Source organism: Aspergillus fumigatus, chromosome 2 (assembly GCF_000002655.1).
Source record: "Aspergillus fumigatus Af293 chromosome 2, whole genome shotgun sequence".
NCBI lineage: Eukaryota > Fungi > Ascomycota > Eurotiomycetes > Eurotiales > Aspergillaceae > Aspergillus > Aspergillus fumigatus.
Window position 1 is genome coordinate 4,774,814 of NC_007195.1, and position 16,046 is coordinate 4,790,859.

At 48.1% G+C, this 16,046-nt stretch overlaps 8 protein-coding genes across 8 annotated transcripts; 5 read left to right on the forward strand and 3 right to left on the reverse strand.

The window, feature by feature from the left end:
- Positions 1–566: 566 nt before the first annotated feature.
- On the forward strand, positions 567–1,384 carry AFUA_2G17950 (uncharacterized protein; the record flags this gene model as incomplete). Its single annotated transcript, XM_751039.1, has 2 exons — positions 567–612; positions 1,080–1,384. The coding sequence occupies 2 exons, from the start codon at positions 567–569 to the stop codon at positions 1,382–1,384; spliced, it is 351 nt and encodes a 116-aa protein (XP_756132.1).
- Positions 1,385–2,225: 841 nt separating this feature from the next.
- Positions 2,226–3,356, reverse strand: fgaOx3 (chanoclavine-I aldehyde reductase easA; the record flags this gene model as incomplete). The annotated part of the gene is made up of 1 exon (XM_751040.1): positions 2,226–3,356. The coding sequence occupies one exon, from the start codon at positions 3,354–3,356 to the stop codon at positions 2,226–2,228; it is 1,131 nt and encodes a 376-aa protein (XP_756133.1).
- A 736-nt stretch (positions 3,357–4,092) lies between these two features.
- fgaFS (festuclavine dehydrogenase easG) lies at positions 4,093–5,219 on the forward strand. The gene is made up of 3 exons (XM_751041.2): positions 4,093–4,561; positions 4,614–4,810; positions 4,870–5,219. Exons 1-3 carry the CDS (start codon positions 4,144–4,146, stop codon positions 5,125–5,127), a joined length of 873 nt encoding a protein of 290 aa, XP_756134.1. The 5' UTR covers positions 4,093–4,143; the 3' UTR covers positions 5,128–5,219.
- Positions 5,220–5,832: 613 nt separating this feature from the next.
- easK (cytochrome P450 monooxygenase easK) lies at positions 5,833–7,172 on the reverse strand (the record flags this gene model as incomplete). The annotated part of the gene is made up of 3 exons (XM_751042.1): positions 5,833–6,454; positions 6,487–6,725; positions 7,017–7,172. The coding sequence occupies 3 exons, from the start codon at positions 7,170–7,172 to the stop codon at positions 5,833–5,835; spliced, it is 1,017 nt and encodes a 338-aa protein (XP_756135.1).
- Positions 7,173–7,701: 529 nt separating this feature from the next.
- On the reverse strand, positions 7,702–9,066 carry fgaPT1 (fumigaclavine A dimethylallyltransferase easL; the record flags this gene model as incomplete). The annotated part of the gene is made up of 2 exons (XM_751043.1): positions 7,702–7,825; positions 7,880–9,066. The coding sequence occupies 2 exons, from the start codon at positions 9,064–9,066 to the stop codon at positions 7,702–7,704; spliced, it is 1,311 nt and encodes a 436-aa protein (XP_756136.1).
- Positions 9,067–9,795: 729 nt separating this feature from the next.
- On the forward strand, positions 9,796–10,648 carry fgaDH (chanoclavine-I dehydrogenase easD; the record flags this gene model as incomplete). The annotated part of the gene is made up of 2 exons (XM_751044.1): positions 9,796–10,384; positions 10,452–10,648. 2 exons carry the CDS (start codon positions 9,796–9,798, stop codon positions 10,646–10,648), a joined length of 786 nt encoding a protein of 261 aa, XP_756137.1.
- A 652-nt stretch (positions 10,649–11,300) lies between these two features.
- On the forward strand, positions 11,301–13,192 carry easM (cytochrome P450 monooxygenase easM; the record flags this gene model as incomplete). The annotated part of the gene is made up of 6 exons (XM_751045.1): positions 11,301–11,537; positions 11,612–11,728; positions 11,794–11,896; positions 11,956–12,024; positions 12,079–12,684; positions 12,765–13,192. 6 exons carry the CDS (start codon positions 11,301–11,303, stop codon positions 13,190–13,192), a joined length of 1,560 nt encoding a protein of 519 aa, XP_756138.1.
- Positions 13,193–14,039: 847 nt separating this feature from the next.
- fgaAT (fumigaclavine B O-acetyltransferase easN) lies at positions 14,040–15,524 on the forward strand (the record flags this gene model as incomplete). The annotated part of the gene is made up of 1 exon (XM_751046.1): positions 14,040–15,524. One exon carries the CDS (start codon positions 14,040–14,042, stop codon positions 15,522–15,524), a length of 1,485 nt encoding a protein of 494 aa, XP_756139.1.
- Positions 15,525–16,046: the final 522 nt, after the last annotated feature.

The window sequence follows — 16,046 nt, forward strand, 5'->3', positions numbered from 1 at the left end:
CTTAACTCACCAGCTACCATGTTTCATAGTTGCGAATCTTGATTGAATTCTGAGATGCTATAGATGTGCCGACTATGAATACCCAAGCCTTTCGCCTAGCCATGGAGATATGAACCATTGAACCAATCTCATGTCATTGGAACTGCATCGTCATATAGGGCTCCTGTAAGTCAACTCAGCCCACAAACTTTCCAGCCGTGGTGTACCCGAAATTCTTCTGAGTCTCAACTGGATACGAGAGCAACGTCTCGTGTGGTATGGTCAAGTATTGATTCTCTTCTTGTTGAGGCCACCCCGTTAGCGTCGTGCTTGGGTAGTAAATGGGGAAACGCGTACCTGGCGTAGGTAACTGTGGACTCTGGCGGTAGCCATGATCAATCCGTCCTCGTTTGTGTGGCTCACAGATGCACTGTGAATACAGGAACCAAGTATGATGAAAGCATCTCACGGTGCCAATTCGGCATATTGTACACCGTCTTTCACCGCCGGCAGTGGCTGGGAAGTGGCCTGTAGGTCGGTTCCGGGGATGAAGCGCGTGGCACCATTCTGTTTGGTGGTTCGTGTACATGCCACCATGCAAAGGAGCATACGCTCCTGCCCAATTTCATACTTGTCGACTGTGGTCGCAGGAACGATACTGAAATACTATGCGTCATCCCGGTGGAGGGGCTGGTCAATGTCCCCGGGGCCAACACATAGGGCCGTGTTGGCTGTTATCTAAGAGTGTGATTCGAGCTCGACCTTCTCTTGACCCATCCACATTGTGCTCCGTGTGTAGAGCAGAGCATCGAATTTGCAACCCATAAAGGGTGCATTGCAACATGCTCCATGAATGTTCTTGGGTGTGCGGCTAGTCCGGTTGCGTATCGTGTTTTATTACAACAGGTCTCTAAGCTTGCTTGGTCAATGAACGGCCTAACATCATCCTCAATTACCTTCGTTGTCCTCGCCTCGACGAAACCATGGAGGATAACTGCCCCTTTTCGGATCAGGCACTGAACAGCCTTCTCTGGAGACGTTGAACCCACTAGGTAGTATGTCAAATGACGGATTCTGGGGAACCCCAATGTGATATTGAGCTTGTACCAAGTCTGACCAAGCCATTGGCGCAACGCGCCTGATTCCTGGATCCCACCTCTGGAACTACAGCGTCCCCTTCTCTGAGGACGATGTAGTATGGGCCGACCAACAGCCCGGGGATACCTTAATTATATTGGGCAGTGTGTTCCATGTGGGAAGCTGGAACACTACTGATCGAGTGCGTCTTGTATTGAGCACGTCCGCCGTCCGGGGCAAGTTTCGTGGCGAGGAAAATGGATATCTCACGTACTCCAAGGATCATATTTCCAGGTTGCCAGTTAATCTCCAAAAATTCTTCGGTTAAACCTTCTTTTCGCCCTCCCTTAACTATGTCGACTTCAAGGGCTTCCTCCACCCGATCAACCCAGATCCTCCGGCTAAGGGGTTTGACCATTCGATAGGTGAAGTTAACCGGTGGTGAAGAATCCGACTGACAGACCTGGACTTTAGTCTGTCTATATTGCTTGGTATATTATCGAAAACTGATTAATGGGCTTTGCTTCTCATCTCGCTCCGATCAATCCCATGTTGCTTTTAGCTTTTTTTCTTTTGCATTTACATCATTACTTGGGCCTTCAAATTTACTGTTTGGCCTAATGGCTACTTATTCCCGAAACTACTGTGCGACTTGTTGGTATAGGTGGCAGAGGACGATGACATCCATGTAGCCCTGGCATGGCTGATTCCACTTTGAGGTTACCAGTTGGGATTCGTCGTCGCTCGAATGTCCTCGACCAACGTCTAGCCATAGCAAATATACTGTGCACCATGTCAAGAAGTAGCCTCATTGTCACGGTATGACTTGATTACGAAAAAATTGCATTGACGCCTACTACAGCACCAGGAAGATACAATTTCAGTTTACCTTACAAATGCCTAACACACATGGAGACATAAATCTATTACTGGATAGAACTGTCCTTTGACATTTCCTAATTTAAATGCCAGTGTGAGAGTGCTCCCAGCACCGGCACACCGACCAGGCTGTTGCCTCGGCCTTTTTGACATTCAAGCAGGCCAATGTTGCAGCAATGTAGACAATTTGCCTGCGTCTCTGTGAAGATTAATCCTCCCTTCTGCTCATTATATTAACTATGACCATAAAACCTTTTCACTGTGCACATATTTAATATCCATTCTCGTTGTTAGACGGGGAAATTATGCAATGCCATATATTCAGCGCTGAAAGGGTAATCAAGGTAGCCTTCTCTTGATAGCGTGCTATAGAAAGAGGCACGATCGTACTTTTGAAGCTGGATGCCAGCCATGACCCGAAAGGGCAGGTCTGGAGTCGAGATAAAGTACCTCCCAAAAGCAATGGCCACATTGGTGTAAGTCGCTGCCGCCATCTGCTCCGTCACCTTCTCTGCCGATGCCGCATCATACCCGCCTGCCAGCAGGATAGGTGAGGATTGACCCCAGACACGCACAAACACCTCATGATTAGGGTCAGGATGGGGCTTTTCCTCATCAAGCCATCGGGAGTTGGCAAGATGGAGATATGCGACATCCAATCGCCGCATCTGGGCAATGAGATACTCAAACTGTGGCACAAGCTCGTCCATTGTTCCCATCCCCAGATACTGACTGTAGGGGGAGAGTTTGACGCCGACACGATCGGCACCCACGGCCTCGATAACCGCCCGTGTTACCTCGACCGCAAAACGAGCTCGATTCTCGATGCTTCCGCCCCATCGATCCTGGCGGTGGTTGCAAGACTTCTGTGTGAACTGGTCGATGAGGTACCCATTGGCACCATGGATCTCCACCCCATCGAACCCAGCATTGATGGCGTTTCGGGCCGCCTGCGCAAAATCTGCGATGCACTGCTGGATTTCGTCCTCAGTCAGAGCTCGGGGAAGAGGTCCCTTCTCTTCTACAGGCACGGCGCTACTAGAGATCAGGTCCTTCATGTCGGCGAGTACGTCCGGATCTGCGGCGCGGCCGGTCGCCCATAACTGGCAGAAAATAAAGCATTTTTTCGAATGGACTCTAGAAACAATCTCTCTCCACGCCTCGCGCTGCGGCTCACTCCATATCCCCGGGACATGTTTGTAACCCATCGCCTTGGGGGTGATGTCTGTTGCTTCGGTGATGAGGAGGGTGCCAGGAACCGATGCACGCTGACCGTAATACTCTTGTACAAAAGGAAGCGGGACCCCCTGTCCATCGGCCCGGAATCGAGTTGTCGGCGCCATGATCATCCTATGTTGGAGATGACATCTTCCCACCTTGAGCGGCTTGAATAGCTGAGCAGAGGACGGTTCTTCTCGCATTGCTTCTAATCCACCAAGTACTTGGAACACGGTGAATGTCGAAGCTCAGTCTGACCAGTGGAGGTATCGACGCGAACTTTTCAGGTCATGGAAGTGTGGAGTATGGTCTACAGGCTTGGAGGACTTTGTATTGATTCTGGCATCGATAACTGAGCAGACAAGACGCCATTCGGGCACAATTTCTTTCTGCTGGACAATTCTCATACAGCCATGTCGTCCCCCTTGCCGAGCCAACGCCACTATTTGTTTATGTGTCTATTATTCGATATTCACGGGGAAAGGTGAGCTGACTTGTACGTACTCTGTCTACTCCAATGCCCTCACCTTTCTTCAGCTGCAGAGCCGTGGAGCGGAACTCCTTGCTTCCCCGTTTACATACTTGGGAATTGAAATCAGGACCCATATCTCCATGACGAGTCTTTTATCATGCACATGGGAAATGGCGGTCAGTTAAAACATGATCAATACTACTGTTACGCCTTTACTCCAATGCACCGATAGCTAATAAGAAGAGCTCCTCCACCCTCCCACAAAGAGGCAAGGGAGAGCCAGAAGAGACTGAGGGTGGTGGGCGAAAACAGCTCCAAGCGTATATGTGCTACTGTGCCCAAGACTTCACCGTACTTTCTCAATGTGTGAATAATGAGGACTAGACGAGACACTCTTAATAAGAGATCATCTACCAGAAAGGGCGTACGTTACTACCAAACTCTGTGTGATTAAATGTACACACATTCTTTCAACAAACAAATTTGATCCATCTTCTATAGAGTAGGCACTCCGCACCATGACTATCCTCGTGCTGGGTGGCCGCGGCAAAACAGCTAGTCGTCTATCCTTGTTGCTGGACAACGCCGGAGTCCCTTTCCTGGTCGGGTCCAGTTCAACTTCGTACGTAGGTCCCTACAAGATGACGCACTTTGACTGGCTCAACGAAGATACCTGGACCAATGTGTTCCTGCGCGCATCTCTAGACGGCATTGACCCAATTTCCGCCGTCTACCTAGTGGGAGGTCACGCACCAGAATTAGTTGATCCAGGGATTCGATTTATCAATGTAGCTCGAGCTCAGGGTGTCAACCGCTTCGTCCTCCTCAGTGCCAGTAATATAGCCAAGGGAACACACTCCATGGGCATTCTACACGCTCACCTCGATTCTCTTGAGGATGTTCAATATGTGGTCTTGAGGCCGACCTGGTTCATGGGTAAGTTTCCGAAAACCACATCCTGCCGGAGGTTTGCTGAGCCCCCTCCTAGAGAACCTCCTGGAGGATCCACATGTCAGCTGGATCAAGAAGGAGGATAAGATCTACTCCGCTACCGGGGATGGCAAGATCCCATTTATCTCTGCGGACGATATTGCGCGAGTTGCGTTCTCTGTACTCACAGAATGGAAGTCACAAAGAGCTCAGGAGTATTTTGTCCTAGGTCCAGAGTTACTTTCTTATGACCAGGTATGTTAGACCGTCTTCTACGCGCGGCAGGATGGTGTTGTGCTGACGGCCTTCTACAGGTAGCGGATATACTCACAACTGTTCTGGGCCGAAAGATCACCCATGTCAGTCTCGCTGAGGCAGACTTGGCTCGGCTTCTAAGAGATGACGTCGGCCTACCACCCGATTTCGCGGCCATGCTTGCTTCAATGGAGACAGATGTTAAGCACGGTACAGAGGTACGCAATAGCCATGATGTGAAGAAGGTAACTGGAAGTTTGCCATGCAGCTTCTTGGACTTTGCAGAGCAGGAAAAAGCGCGCTGGATGCGGCATTAAAGGTATTTTGGGAGGAAGGAAGTCCATGATGACGTTTGATCCTCTGTGTCACCAGCGCTTTGATATCCTCCATAAAGAGTTAGCATACGACTCAAGACGTATGCTAACTATCTAGAAATAGCCAAACAAGATAATTCTTAGGCTGATGTCATTAGCTTATCGGCTGTTACTCATTTTCCCCGTTGCAGTAACCAAGTTTTCTCAGGTTCCCACTGCGATGAGTTTGACTACAGCAGGTTCTACTTCTTTTTAAGTTGACGCCTTCAACATAACAACTTCCAAATAACTCGACAATATATTCTCTATTCAGAAGAACATTCCTGAGGGCACTTATCAGACTTTGCTGTAAATGGTAAGCTGGTAAATCCTCAGGACTGCAAATATAGACAATGGAAGCCCCGATATCTTTCAGCCCTTCTCTGGGAATCCTAAACATTGTTTTTAACACTGATTCTCTCTTTGAAAGTCATATAGTGCTCATGATCCGCATATCCAGTAACCGATCCAGAGAGGACTCCCAGCTCCTCATCGACATTCACGGCAGAAATCTATCCACTGTCAGCATGAACAAGTCTCCAAGGCGGAAAAATAGATGCACAAATGGGATTCTCATATATCAAATCGAATGAGTAACCTGGCTATGAGCTTCGTGACCATCATTCTAGTGAGGTTCTTCCCGATGCAACCATGCTTTCCATGTCCGAATCAAAGGCTCGCCCGTTCCATGGAAAGCAGTGTATCATTCGATGCCTCAATCCATCTTTCTGGTCGGAACAGCGCCGCATCACGTCCGTAGATGGGTTCATTGCGGTGTGCTGTATAACCAAAGCATCCGAGATTGGTCCCAGAAGGAAGACGCTCACCACACAAGTCCAGCCCCTCGGGGCCGACAACACGGTACAGAGACATGCGTGCAGTGCTGTGTAATCTTAGGGTTTCCTTGAATACCGCCTGAAGATATTTAAGGGTGGACACCTCTACCCATTTGGGTGGATAGCTGAGATTGCCAGAGCGGACGGCCGAGTCCAGCTCTTCCTGTAAACGTGCAAGGGCGGCTGGATGTTTGATGAGATAGTACATGAAGAAAGTTAGGCTTGTACCAGTCGTGTCAGTGCCAGCGAAGATAGTTGATATGGTTGCTCCCAGAACTCCTCTCTCCTCGAGAGTCTCCGGGTTCTTTTGAGAGGCATCCATAAAGTGAGCAAGTAAATCCCGGTGTGAGGCTTTTCGTTGTGACGGCGCGACTGCAGTTCCTGTGCAGCTTTTGGGAAAATGGAATCTAAGCGTGGTCCTATGAATCCAGCCACATAATTGACCAGCCAGCCCACTATAGGAGTCGTGGAAATATAGCAAGCAAACATGAATTTGCTTTGCAATATGGACAGTATTCCATCGGTATCCTTTCCTTCACTCAAGTATCCTAGCTTGTTGGAGAAGGCGATCCAGTGTAGACTCTCCAAGGAGAATAGTCGCATCCACAGCACCACATCTATAGTGACTCTACGACAGATTTGATCCTCTAATTCTTGTTGAATCTGGTCCATCGCTGATTCCATCCCCAGCAAACTTGGAATGGCAAAGTATGGTGCCATCGGACGCTTCAATCAGGTGTGAATTTCTTCGTCCTAGTCGAACCGACCGAGTGTATTTCTCTGCCTCTTTCGAAGGTTGCAACGCAAATGTAAAAATTACCCTTCTTAGATTAGCTGCTGGCTGCCATAAGATATGACTACGCTGAGTGAGGTTGACAAGGGAATGCTGCCCTCTACCTTTTTCAGAATCGGGTTGGTACGATATATGACTGGAACACCTGACGGATTTCCCAGATTGACAGAATTAGGGCCAGTGCGTACTAGGTCTCCTTAGCGTTTATGAAGGGTCAGAAGCACATCGCCGTAGTCGCCCTTGATATAGTGGTGCTCGCGCCATAGATCGGTTATCTTTGCCCAGAAAGGTCCAGGGATATGTCTCAAACGGAACCAGCTCCGAATGATGTGAGCAAGTAAAAGCGTCACCACTGGTAACGTGAATGTGAGAAGGAGCATTTTGGTAGAAGCTGGTTCTGAAGCGAATCCCTACATCAGGTTATATGGTATGTGTAGCCTCAAATTGAACAGCAGGGGTACTGAACCATCGTCAGCTGGGGGACGCATATACTTTTGAAATCGTACACTGGCAGGAAGGTCAAGGAAGTCAGATGTATGTTCAGAGCGTACGCAAGGGACCTGCTGTGTAACAGGCTCTCCGGACCTTCTAAAAATGCTCTGTTGCCAATATTCAAGCCTAAAAAGGGATTTTGCACCAATACCTTGGTCTCGTCCGGTTTTCACGTCAATGAGACAGTGAAGCAACTCCTCTAGAGAAAAGATAAGTGCATGCACCGTTGTTACCTGAATATTACGTAGTAGACTGTCTGAGTGTACTATGCGACTCCTTCCCCTATCAGCCAGGGTAGGCGTAGTTATTCTGGGTTGGGCTAGATCAGGTAATACAATGTAATTCACAGCCCAAGCAACCATTTCAAAGATAATGCTGTTTTCATTCCTGAAATACTAATATTCCTCTGCATATCTATCAAAAGACGGGTCGTGGCCCGCTGGGGTTGCCATATGTTGTGATATAAGGACCTTTGATGCTGTGGAATGTAACGGAGATATAGCTGAAGGCAAGATAGCTCTTTGTTGTCTGGCCCAAAGACCTAACAACAGTCAGTTTGGACAATACAGTTGCTCCTTCTCTGAAATAAGCTTACCAGGCTTCGTCCATCAAAGCTCGATGAGTCTGGACAAGGTCATCCCAACCGAGGTAGTCGAGAATCTCGACAACTGTATCGGAGACATAGTGATCTTCAGCTGCTGCAACACTGAAGTATAGCTTAGGGACAGGAAAAGGAACATCAGTTCTCAGCTCCCATACCCATTGCATCCAGTACTTCATCTCGCAGGTCGATGGCTCTTCATCCATCAGGCGTCTCCACAGCCTTGCCACAAGATCAAACCCTTTCTCGATGTCTTCGCCCTGGAGCCGCCCTCCCAGCGTCCAGACATCACGGGCATGCTCTATTGACTTCATACGAATTCCAGTATATATTTTGATCCTGGCTTTACATGCATCGACCGCGTCATAGGAAATACCATCCCAATACTCCATAAAACGGCCATTCGTTGGAACCATCCAGTCTTCTAGCGTACTCAGAGCGGAGATAAAGTTGGCATTCTTGAGATTCAGCTTTCGGATAGATTCGAACATGATCTGTGTGTTCTCAACCCCAGTGATGGCGGAGCGAATCGCAGGCATGAAGTAGGACTTCAACATGAATGCTCCTTCACTCAGATCGAGCCCATGGAGTCTCTGATTCTTGAATGGGACTTTGGAGATAATTTCGTCATTGTTTAGAGCCACCTCTTCCGGCACCAGAACCTCCCGCTGAAAATGATTAAACCAAGTGAAGTTCAGGTTTGGCTGGAGGGCCTTAAGATCCTCGATCATCTTCTTCTCAGCGGTTAGGTTGAAAGGGTCCTTATCGGTACCGGCCGCGGGTGTAATGGTTTCAGCAGCGATGCGAACTGTGCATTTCGCTCCTTGTTGGTAGTTCATGCTAATCTCCAGGTTCTCGCCTCCAGGGCAGATACCGCAGACCCAGTGAACATTATCTCGCTTGTCGTTGGGCCAAGGTCCCAAATTGGGCGCGTAGACGGAGTAGAACATCAACAGATGCTGGTACTGAGATCCCACACTGTACTTTGCAAGCCTAAGGTATGTGGCAAGCTTTGAAGCTGCCCGTTCCCACCAAAGCCTGTGGTCCTCATGCTGAAAAACAAGGGTCCGACTCAATACCTCAAATGGAGCTCTCCATTGATCTTGAACCTCTTCGTCTGTTGTTGCTGCATGGGTTGCCGTCTCTTGTGGATGGCGCCCTTGCGCGTCGGTCTTGGTCATCGTGTTGCAGTTGTTGTGTGGTGGAGGCAAGTCTCTGCTTGTTTCCCAGAATTATTGCTCCCTTGAGCTGGACCAAGGAATAGGTATGTACGTATCTACGCAGCAGTAGTATGATCGTCTGGCCACTCTGCCTTTAATATCAATCATTTTTGCCGGTTCCGCGTACGAGATGGCGTGTGAGTTGTACGTAGGAATAGAAACTTGCGGAGCTTTTCCTCCCTACAAGGGAGCAGTACAGAGGAAGCAAGGGAAACCACCCTTGCCTTGTGGAATCCGGATGACGTCTTGCGCATTTTCTGGTGCCTTACTGCAATGAAACGGCTCACCGACGCCTTTACGCACTATATCAGCTGTTCCGTTTGAGAAGCATGTGGAGCCAGGTTTAAGCAATCAGCAACATAATACAGTCAGTCTCTGGCGTAGCAAAAAGGTTTGTTGAATTGATGGATGACCAGTTGCTTTGCAGCAGCATACCTGTGTGACCGGACATTTCCGTAAAGGGGGAACGCTGCTGTGAGCCGAAAGTCGACGATTTGCTAGTCAAAGCAAGGAGGAATTACAAAGGAATGATGAGAAACGAGGACACCATCTGGAGACAGAAAGTTCCGACCATGAACGGCATAAAGTCTCTCATGAGGACAGGGCTTTCTTTGAAAAATGCCTAGAGGTCGATAACCAATTATTCCTCCAGCACACCAGCACACACCACTTAGAGCATCTTCTCTAATAATGGCATCAGTCGAATCCCGAATAATCGCAATCACTGGCGGCGCCTCCGGCATTGGTGCGGCGACCTGCCGCCTGCTCGCTGAACGTGGCGCTGCGGTTCTGTGCGTCTGCGATATCTCGCCCAAGAATTTTGATGATCTCAAGATTTCAATCAAGAAAATTAATCCATCGACAAAAGTCCACTGCGCTACAGTCGATGTAACCTCCTCTGTGGAAGTTCGGCAATGGATCGAGGGCATCATATCTGATTTCGGAGACCTCCATGGAGCCGTCAATGCAGCCGGTATAGCTCAAGGTGCTGGCATGCGAAATACCCCCACGATTGCAGAGGAGGTGGACGAAGAGTGGACAAGGATTATGAACACTAACCTGAATGGCGTGTTCTATTGCACGCGCGAGGAGGTGCGTGCCATGAAGGGTCTGCCTGCTACAGATAGAAGTATTGTCAACGTTGGCAGTATTGCGAGCGTTTCTCACATGCCAGACGTGTATGCGTACGGCACCTCAAAAGGAGCCTGCGCCTATTTCACTACTTGTGTAGCTGCGGATGCGTTTCCCTTGGGTATCCGGATCAATAATGTCTCTCCAGGTGGGTCATCTCCTTCCCCTTCTTCGGCATGGAAAGCTGTCATATTGATCACAATACTCTCTTGTAGGAGTCACAAACACGCCAATGCTTCCCCAGTTTGCTCCTATGGCGAAGACATTTGAAGAAATAGAAGAGTCATACAAAAAGGAGGGGCTATCGTTGATCGAGGCCGAGGATGTGGCTAGAACCATTGTTTGGTTACTAAGTGAGGACTCTCGGCCGGTATTTGGGGCGAATATCAATGTCGGTGCTTGCATGCCGTAGATGAAGTGGGCATTTCTCCAGTCTATACCGTGTTGCGAACATTTCAGAAATCAACCTCTAGGTTAGAAGTGCTTTTTGCAAGACCATCCAGTGTTATTGGTGGAATTAACCATAATGAAAAATAGTTGTCGAGGCCATTCCTCCACTCTTCAGGAGTACGCAGGGAATTTGACGACAAAAAGCTGTGTTAATATGTACAAAGCCCCCATAAAAGCCTTACTGCGTTGAGGTATTTTCTCTTTAGCACCTCGTGGACCTTGCCGTTACTGATGTGCAGATTCAACGTAACCTTCGAAATCCCGGAATTCCTCAAACATTCCCCGTGTCAGATGTTTGCAATTTGTGAGATGCCATCTTTTAACTGAGTCAATATAACTCCGTTCCTTTAGTCAACTATGCTAGTTTTGTAAATATCATCCTCTCTACAGAATTCTTCGCGCAATTATTGCCGAACGAAGCTATCGGGTCGACGGGTAAAGTCTCACAAGCTTACTGCCCCTTGCACTCTGATGTCTCATCAGCAGTAGGGGAGAAATGTGTGAAAGTCTTACAAATATGGCAGAATCCCTACAACGCAACTCATGTCTGAAGACAGAAACAGTCCACCTAGTTGCAACGCCTGCTATGGACAGTAGCTAACAACTGAATCATCATGGACTTCTTACAACGGATCTTGGGAATTTTGAGCAGTGAAGATGTTGCACCGGCGTTGTTTGCCTCAAGCATCTCGGTGTTGTTCTTGATACTCTCATATCAAGTTCTCTACCCACCTTCAAAATACTCTGCTTTCCCCACGATCAATGGCACACGCTGGCTAGCACTCAGCAATCGGCGAATATTGGCGGAATTTGTGACCGATGCCCAGGGCCTCATGCGGAATGGCCTAGAGGTGAGCTGGAATTCTTTGTACTCGATCATCTCCAATACCACCGACATCCTTGATCGCTAAAGCATTCGATATAGAAATACGATATCTTCCGTATTATATCCAGTATTGGCCCAATGACTATCCTGCACCCCAAATATACGGATGAGATTCACAATGACCGACAACTGAACTTTATGGCGGTGCTAGCTAAGGTACATATCAAGAAGCCCGTTATGCGGACAAGACAGGATCAGCCGAGTTTTAACAATAAACTTAGGAGATGTTTCCTAATTACCCGGGCTTTGATCTCTTCCGCGAAGGTACAGATGGAAGCACTGTCTTACAGGACGCCGTAAAGTTTGGATCCTCACGGTGTTTGGGTAGGTCAGCCAGGGTACATTTGAGCATGTGAGAAGTGAACCTAGTTTGACACATTTAGGTAAATCAACCCAATTATTGTCGGATGAAACGAGCACCCTACTGCAAAAACTCTGGGGCGATGAACCGGGTGGGTATCCTCGTTCTCCGTACTACTACCGTGGTAGCTAACTGATGAGATCAGAATGGCACGAGGTGACGGCAAAATCCTCTGTCCATGATATCATTGCCCACCTATCGGCCTTGCTTTTCTATGGGCCAGAACTGTGCAGCCATAAAGAATGGCTGGAAGTTACGGATGAGTATGCATCCGTCGGGTTTCTAGCGGCTCGACAGCTCCGTCTTTGGCCTCCCATATTACGGCCCATCGCCCAGTGGTTTCTCCCAGCTTGTCGGCGACTGCGGTATCTAGCAAGCAGAACTCGTGGCCTCATCGAGCCTGTCATTGCCGCTCGACAGAAAGAGAAGGCTATATGTTATTCGCATGGGCGTCAACCGCCTGTTTACGATGACGCGATAGAATGGACGGAGCGAGCTGCCAAAGGGCGCCCCTACGACGCCGCTATGAGTCCTCTACTTTTCTCGATCAATGCGCTTCACACGACCACTGACCTGTTAACTCAAGTCATTCTCGATCTCAGTACGCAGCCGGACCTGATTGTTGCCCTGCGTCAAGAAATTCTCTCAGTCAAACCTCAACAGAATGGGTGGAAGAACGCCAGCCTAAACCAACTTCTGCTCATGGATAGTGCTATCAAGGAAAGCCAACGACTGAAACCAACCGAGTCAAGTATGCATGTCGTGATCTATAACCTCTCCTTTTTCCTTCCGAATACCGTATTGAGGTACCACACTAACTGCGGTCACTAGTACTCATGAGAAGATACGCAATGGATGACTTGACCCTTGCTGATGGCAACAAAATCCCTAAAGGGACTGTCCTGGGAATACCAATCTTCGGGATGCGAGATCCAAAGATATACGTTGACCCGGACATGTATGATGGATATCGATTTCAAAAGATGCGTGACAAGCCTGGATTTGAAAACAAGTGCCAGCTTGTCTCTACGAGCCCATGGCATCTCGGATTTGGCCATGGTATTCATGCATGCCCTGGTCGATTTCTTGCAGCCGTTCAGGTCAAGATCATCCTCTGCTATATTGTCGCAAAATATGATTTCAAACTGGCAGGTGGCGCGCCTCCCAAGGTACAATCTGTCGGGATAGAGTTGATATCGGATACCGAGGCAAGGCTCGCCGTGAGAAGAAGGCAAGAGATGGTGATTGGATTGGAGTAAGATCTGAGATCTGTTTGGTTCCTATTGTCGGCCATTCAGTATAATCTCTTACGACAGCACAATATCGTCAAAAAAATAGCAGTGGAAAACCAAGGAAGTAACGAAGTCAACATGATTTTTTGATTACACTATTATACCATCTTCGATATTCTAGGCTGTACAGGCATTGCTACGTAGAGCGTTCTGTAATCCCAATGTGTATATTTGGGAGTGTATACATGTTCCTCACCGAGAACAACTCAATTCCACGGTTATTGTGAAATTAAAAAAAAGAAGGGGGCGACTATCTCCTTACCGTCCAGTAAGCCTATTTAGATTCTTCTTGCCAACTTCTAGTCATTATGAAGTGATGTAGGTCTAGTGTCATCTTGACATGGGTGTATTCAAGTACCGCCCTCGAATGGTACACACTGGGCTCATGTTGGCGAGCATGCGTATAGCCGCACCGTAAGTGATGCAATTCATTAACTATACATTTCTATTTCCGGCTTAGTCGCTTCAACATGGTTCTGCCATTGAGGGATCTATGTAAGGGAGATAGGTTATGGATGACCACGTACTTGCTGTGAAATGTCTACATCTTTTCTGCGTCTCGATGGCTTGTCAACTTGAGCAAGTGGCGGTGAGCTCAGCTCGATTGGAGATATCCCTTCAAAGAGCTGGGAATGTTCTTTGGCACTGTGAGGGAGACTTGACTTGTATCTCTATTTGCAACAGCAAAAGGCTGGGTTGATTATCGGCGGCAGTTACCCATACATTCTCTCACACAAGGCCTGTTATTACAGACGTTGCACCCAATTCTGGTGCGCAATTGAGAAATAATATATTGCAAATTTTCCCTCTCAAGATGAAGAAACAAGTGACTTTTAAACCCTTCCGTCTGAGCCCTGTGGACCATTCCCTGCCCAAAGTCTACATCTTCAAGTCGTTATATTTTCGAGGGGTAGATGATACTGGCAGTCTTTCGCGCCTGCAAGATGGTATAGACCGTCTAATATCCTGCTTGCCGTTTCTTTCCGGAGAAGTCGTGCCATGTGCGGATATCCCTGATAAAGTCGGGGTCCTCCAAGTGCAGATGCCTTGCCCCTCCCTCCAAGAGATCCCCATGCTCCTAGTTAAGTCATATCCGAACCACACATGGCCCGCAGCTAGTACTTCAGAGAGATGGAGGAATACGGCCTTACTCGATCAGTCATATCGTCCACTCCCTGATTTCATTCCGCCGTCGAAACCTCGACCCGTGCTCCGCTTCCAGGCCAATTTCCTGGCGGATGGACTCATGCTCTGTATGGGTTACAATCACTCTGTGTTTGACGGTACTGGAGCTGGTAATATCCTCGAAATGCTGGCTGACTGTTGCCGTGCCAATCCAAATAGCATTCTCGCTCTACCCACCAATGGCGACATCGAGTCCGAACTGCGCGGGCTGTTGTCCAGTCCTGGTGTTGCTGTTGCAAATGCGTCCCAGGAAGCGTATGCCATCAACTGTGCACACACGGAGGTAGAACCCGAACCTTCCTCCGCTATGCTGTACTGTTGGCCCTTCCTGTTGTCTTCCGAGAAGATTGAATGCCTGCAAGAAGCATGTAACAGCCTTTTACCACATATTGTACGCTTGTACAGTGGGACCCAAAGTTCTTTGATCAACCAGGACACAAACTGGCCACATATTCTCTCTAGCAACGACGTGTTGACCGCGTTGCTTGCCGTAAGTATTGAGAAAGCCAGGGAAGCGACAGGGGCCCTGGGACATATGAGCAGAAGCCTTGCGATGGCTGTGAATCTCCGAGAACGATTAAAGCCGATGCCGAGGCATTATCTTGGAAATTTAGTGACCACTGTATGGGTGTCTCATCATCGACCTGCGGTGAAGGACCTGGAGACGATGGTTTTACCTGTCCCAGCCTGTAATCGTCATGAAATTGACAGAGATGATCTCCTTTGGATTACCCACGTTGCGTTCCGTATCCGTCTTGGACTGAACGCCATCAACGAAGAGCATATTCGCGGGCTCATTCACTATCTGCACAGTCAGGATGATTGGGAGCAAATAGGCATTCATTTTACTGATCCCATATTCATCAGCAGCTGGCGGCATCTGAAAGTATACGAGCTCGACTTCGGTCCAACAATTGGGCATGCTGAGCACTTTGAAATGGATGTCGGAACCACGGATGGCGTATGCGTGGTTATGCCAGCTAACACAAGGGCTGTCGGAAAGACCAAGAAGGCTCCATGGGACATTCGCATTGTCTTGAATCCAGAGGTCTTGCAAGCTTTGATCGCTTCCGCAATCTTTGGTTGGGCTATGGTGAAGGATGCTTCCACGTAACCTTTTTAACAGCAGATGGAGCAAGTGACTTAAAATGATGAATGTGTTTACCTAGACTCTACTTATTTCATCCTTTCAGATTAGCGTGGAATAACTTATAAGAAGTAGTGTAAGAGGCCGTGTACTGCAGCATGAATGTTGGCATTTCTCTGGGTACATCAAATCTTGCTGGAGTAGGGAATGGAAGTGATCTTTATAAGCATTAGTTACAGTATTATCAAACCTGTTCAGAATCCAGCATATTCACTATAATCTAATCTCATTGCTGGTCCCTTTTATTGTCTATGGCATTGCAATGATAATTAACTCAAGCTTCTACATTAATTACTTTTACATGAAATGTGCAAGTGGTAGTCGGTGAGGTATTTCACCACTTAATATAGTATTTAGTAATACCTATACCTAATCGAAGCCGCACGCAGTGCACCTATGCACAAGGGGCCATCTTCTATAGTCATGAAGCATCACATCCTACATTCTGCAGACAAAGGGAATGCATGTATGTCAAGCTTTCCTAGAATA

What these genes read in the sequence shown, in the direction of transcription:
- fgaFS (XM_751041.2), top strand. Translation starts at nt 4,144, where the DNA reads ATGACTATCCTCGTGCTGGGTGGCCGCGGCAAAACAGCTAGTCGTCTA. An exon ending in GAGGCCGACCTGGTTCATGG is followed by an intron (nt 4,562 to 4,613) that starts GTAAGTTTCCGA and finishes GCCCCCTCCTAG; the next exon opens with AGAACCTCCTGGAGGATCCA. An exon ending in AGTTACTTTCTTATGACCAG is followed by an intron (nt 4,811 to 4,869) that starts GTATGTTAGACC and finishes GGCCTTCTACAG; the next exon opens with GTAGCGGATATACTCACAAC.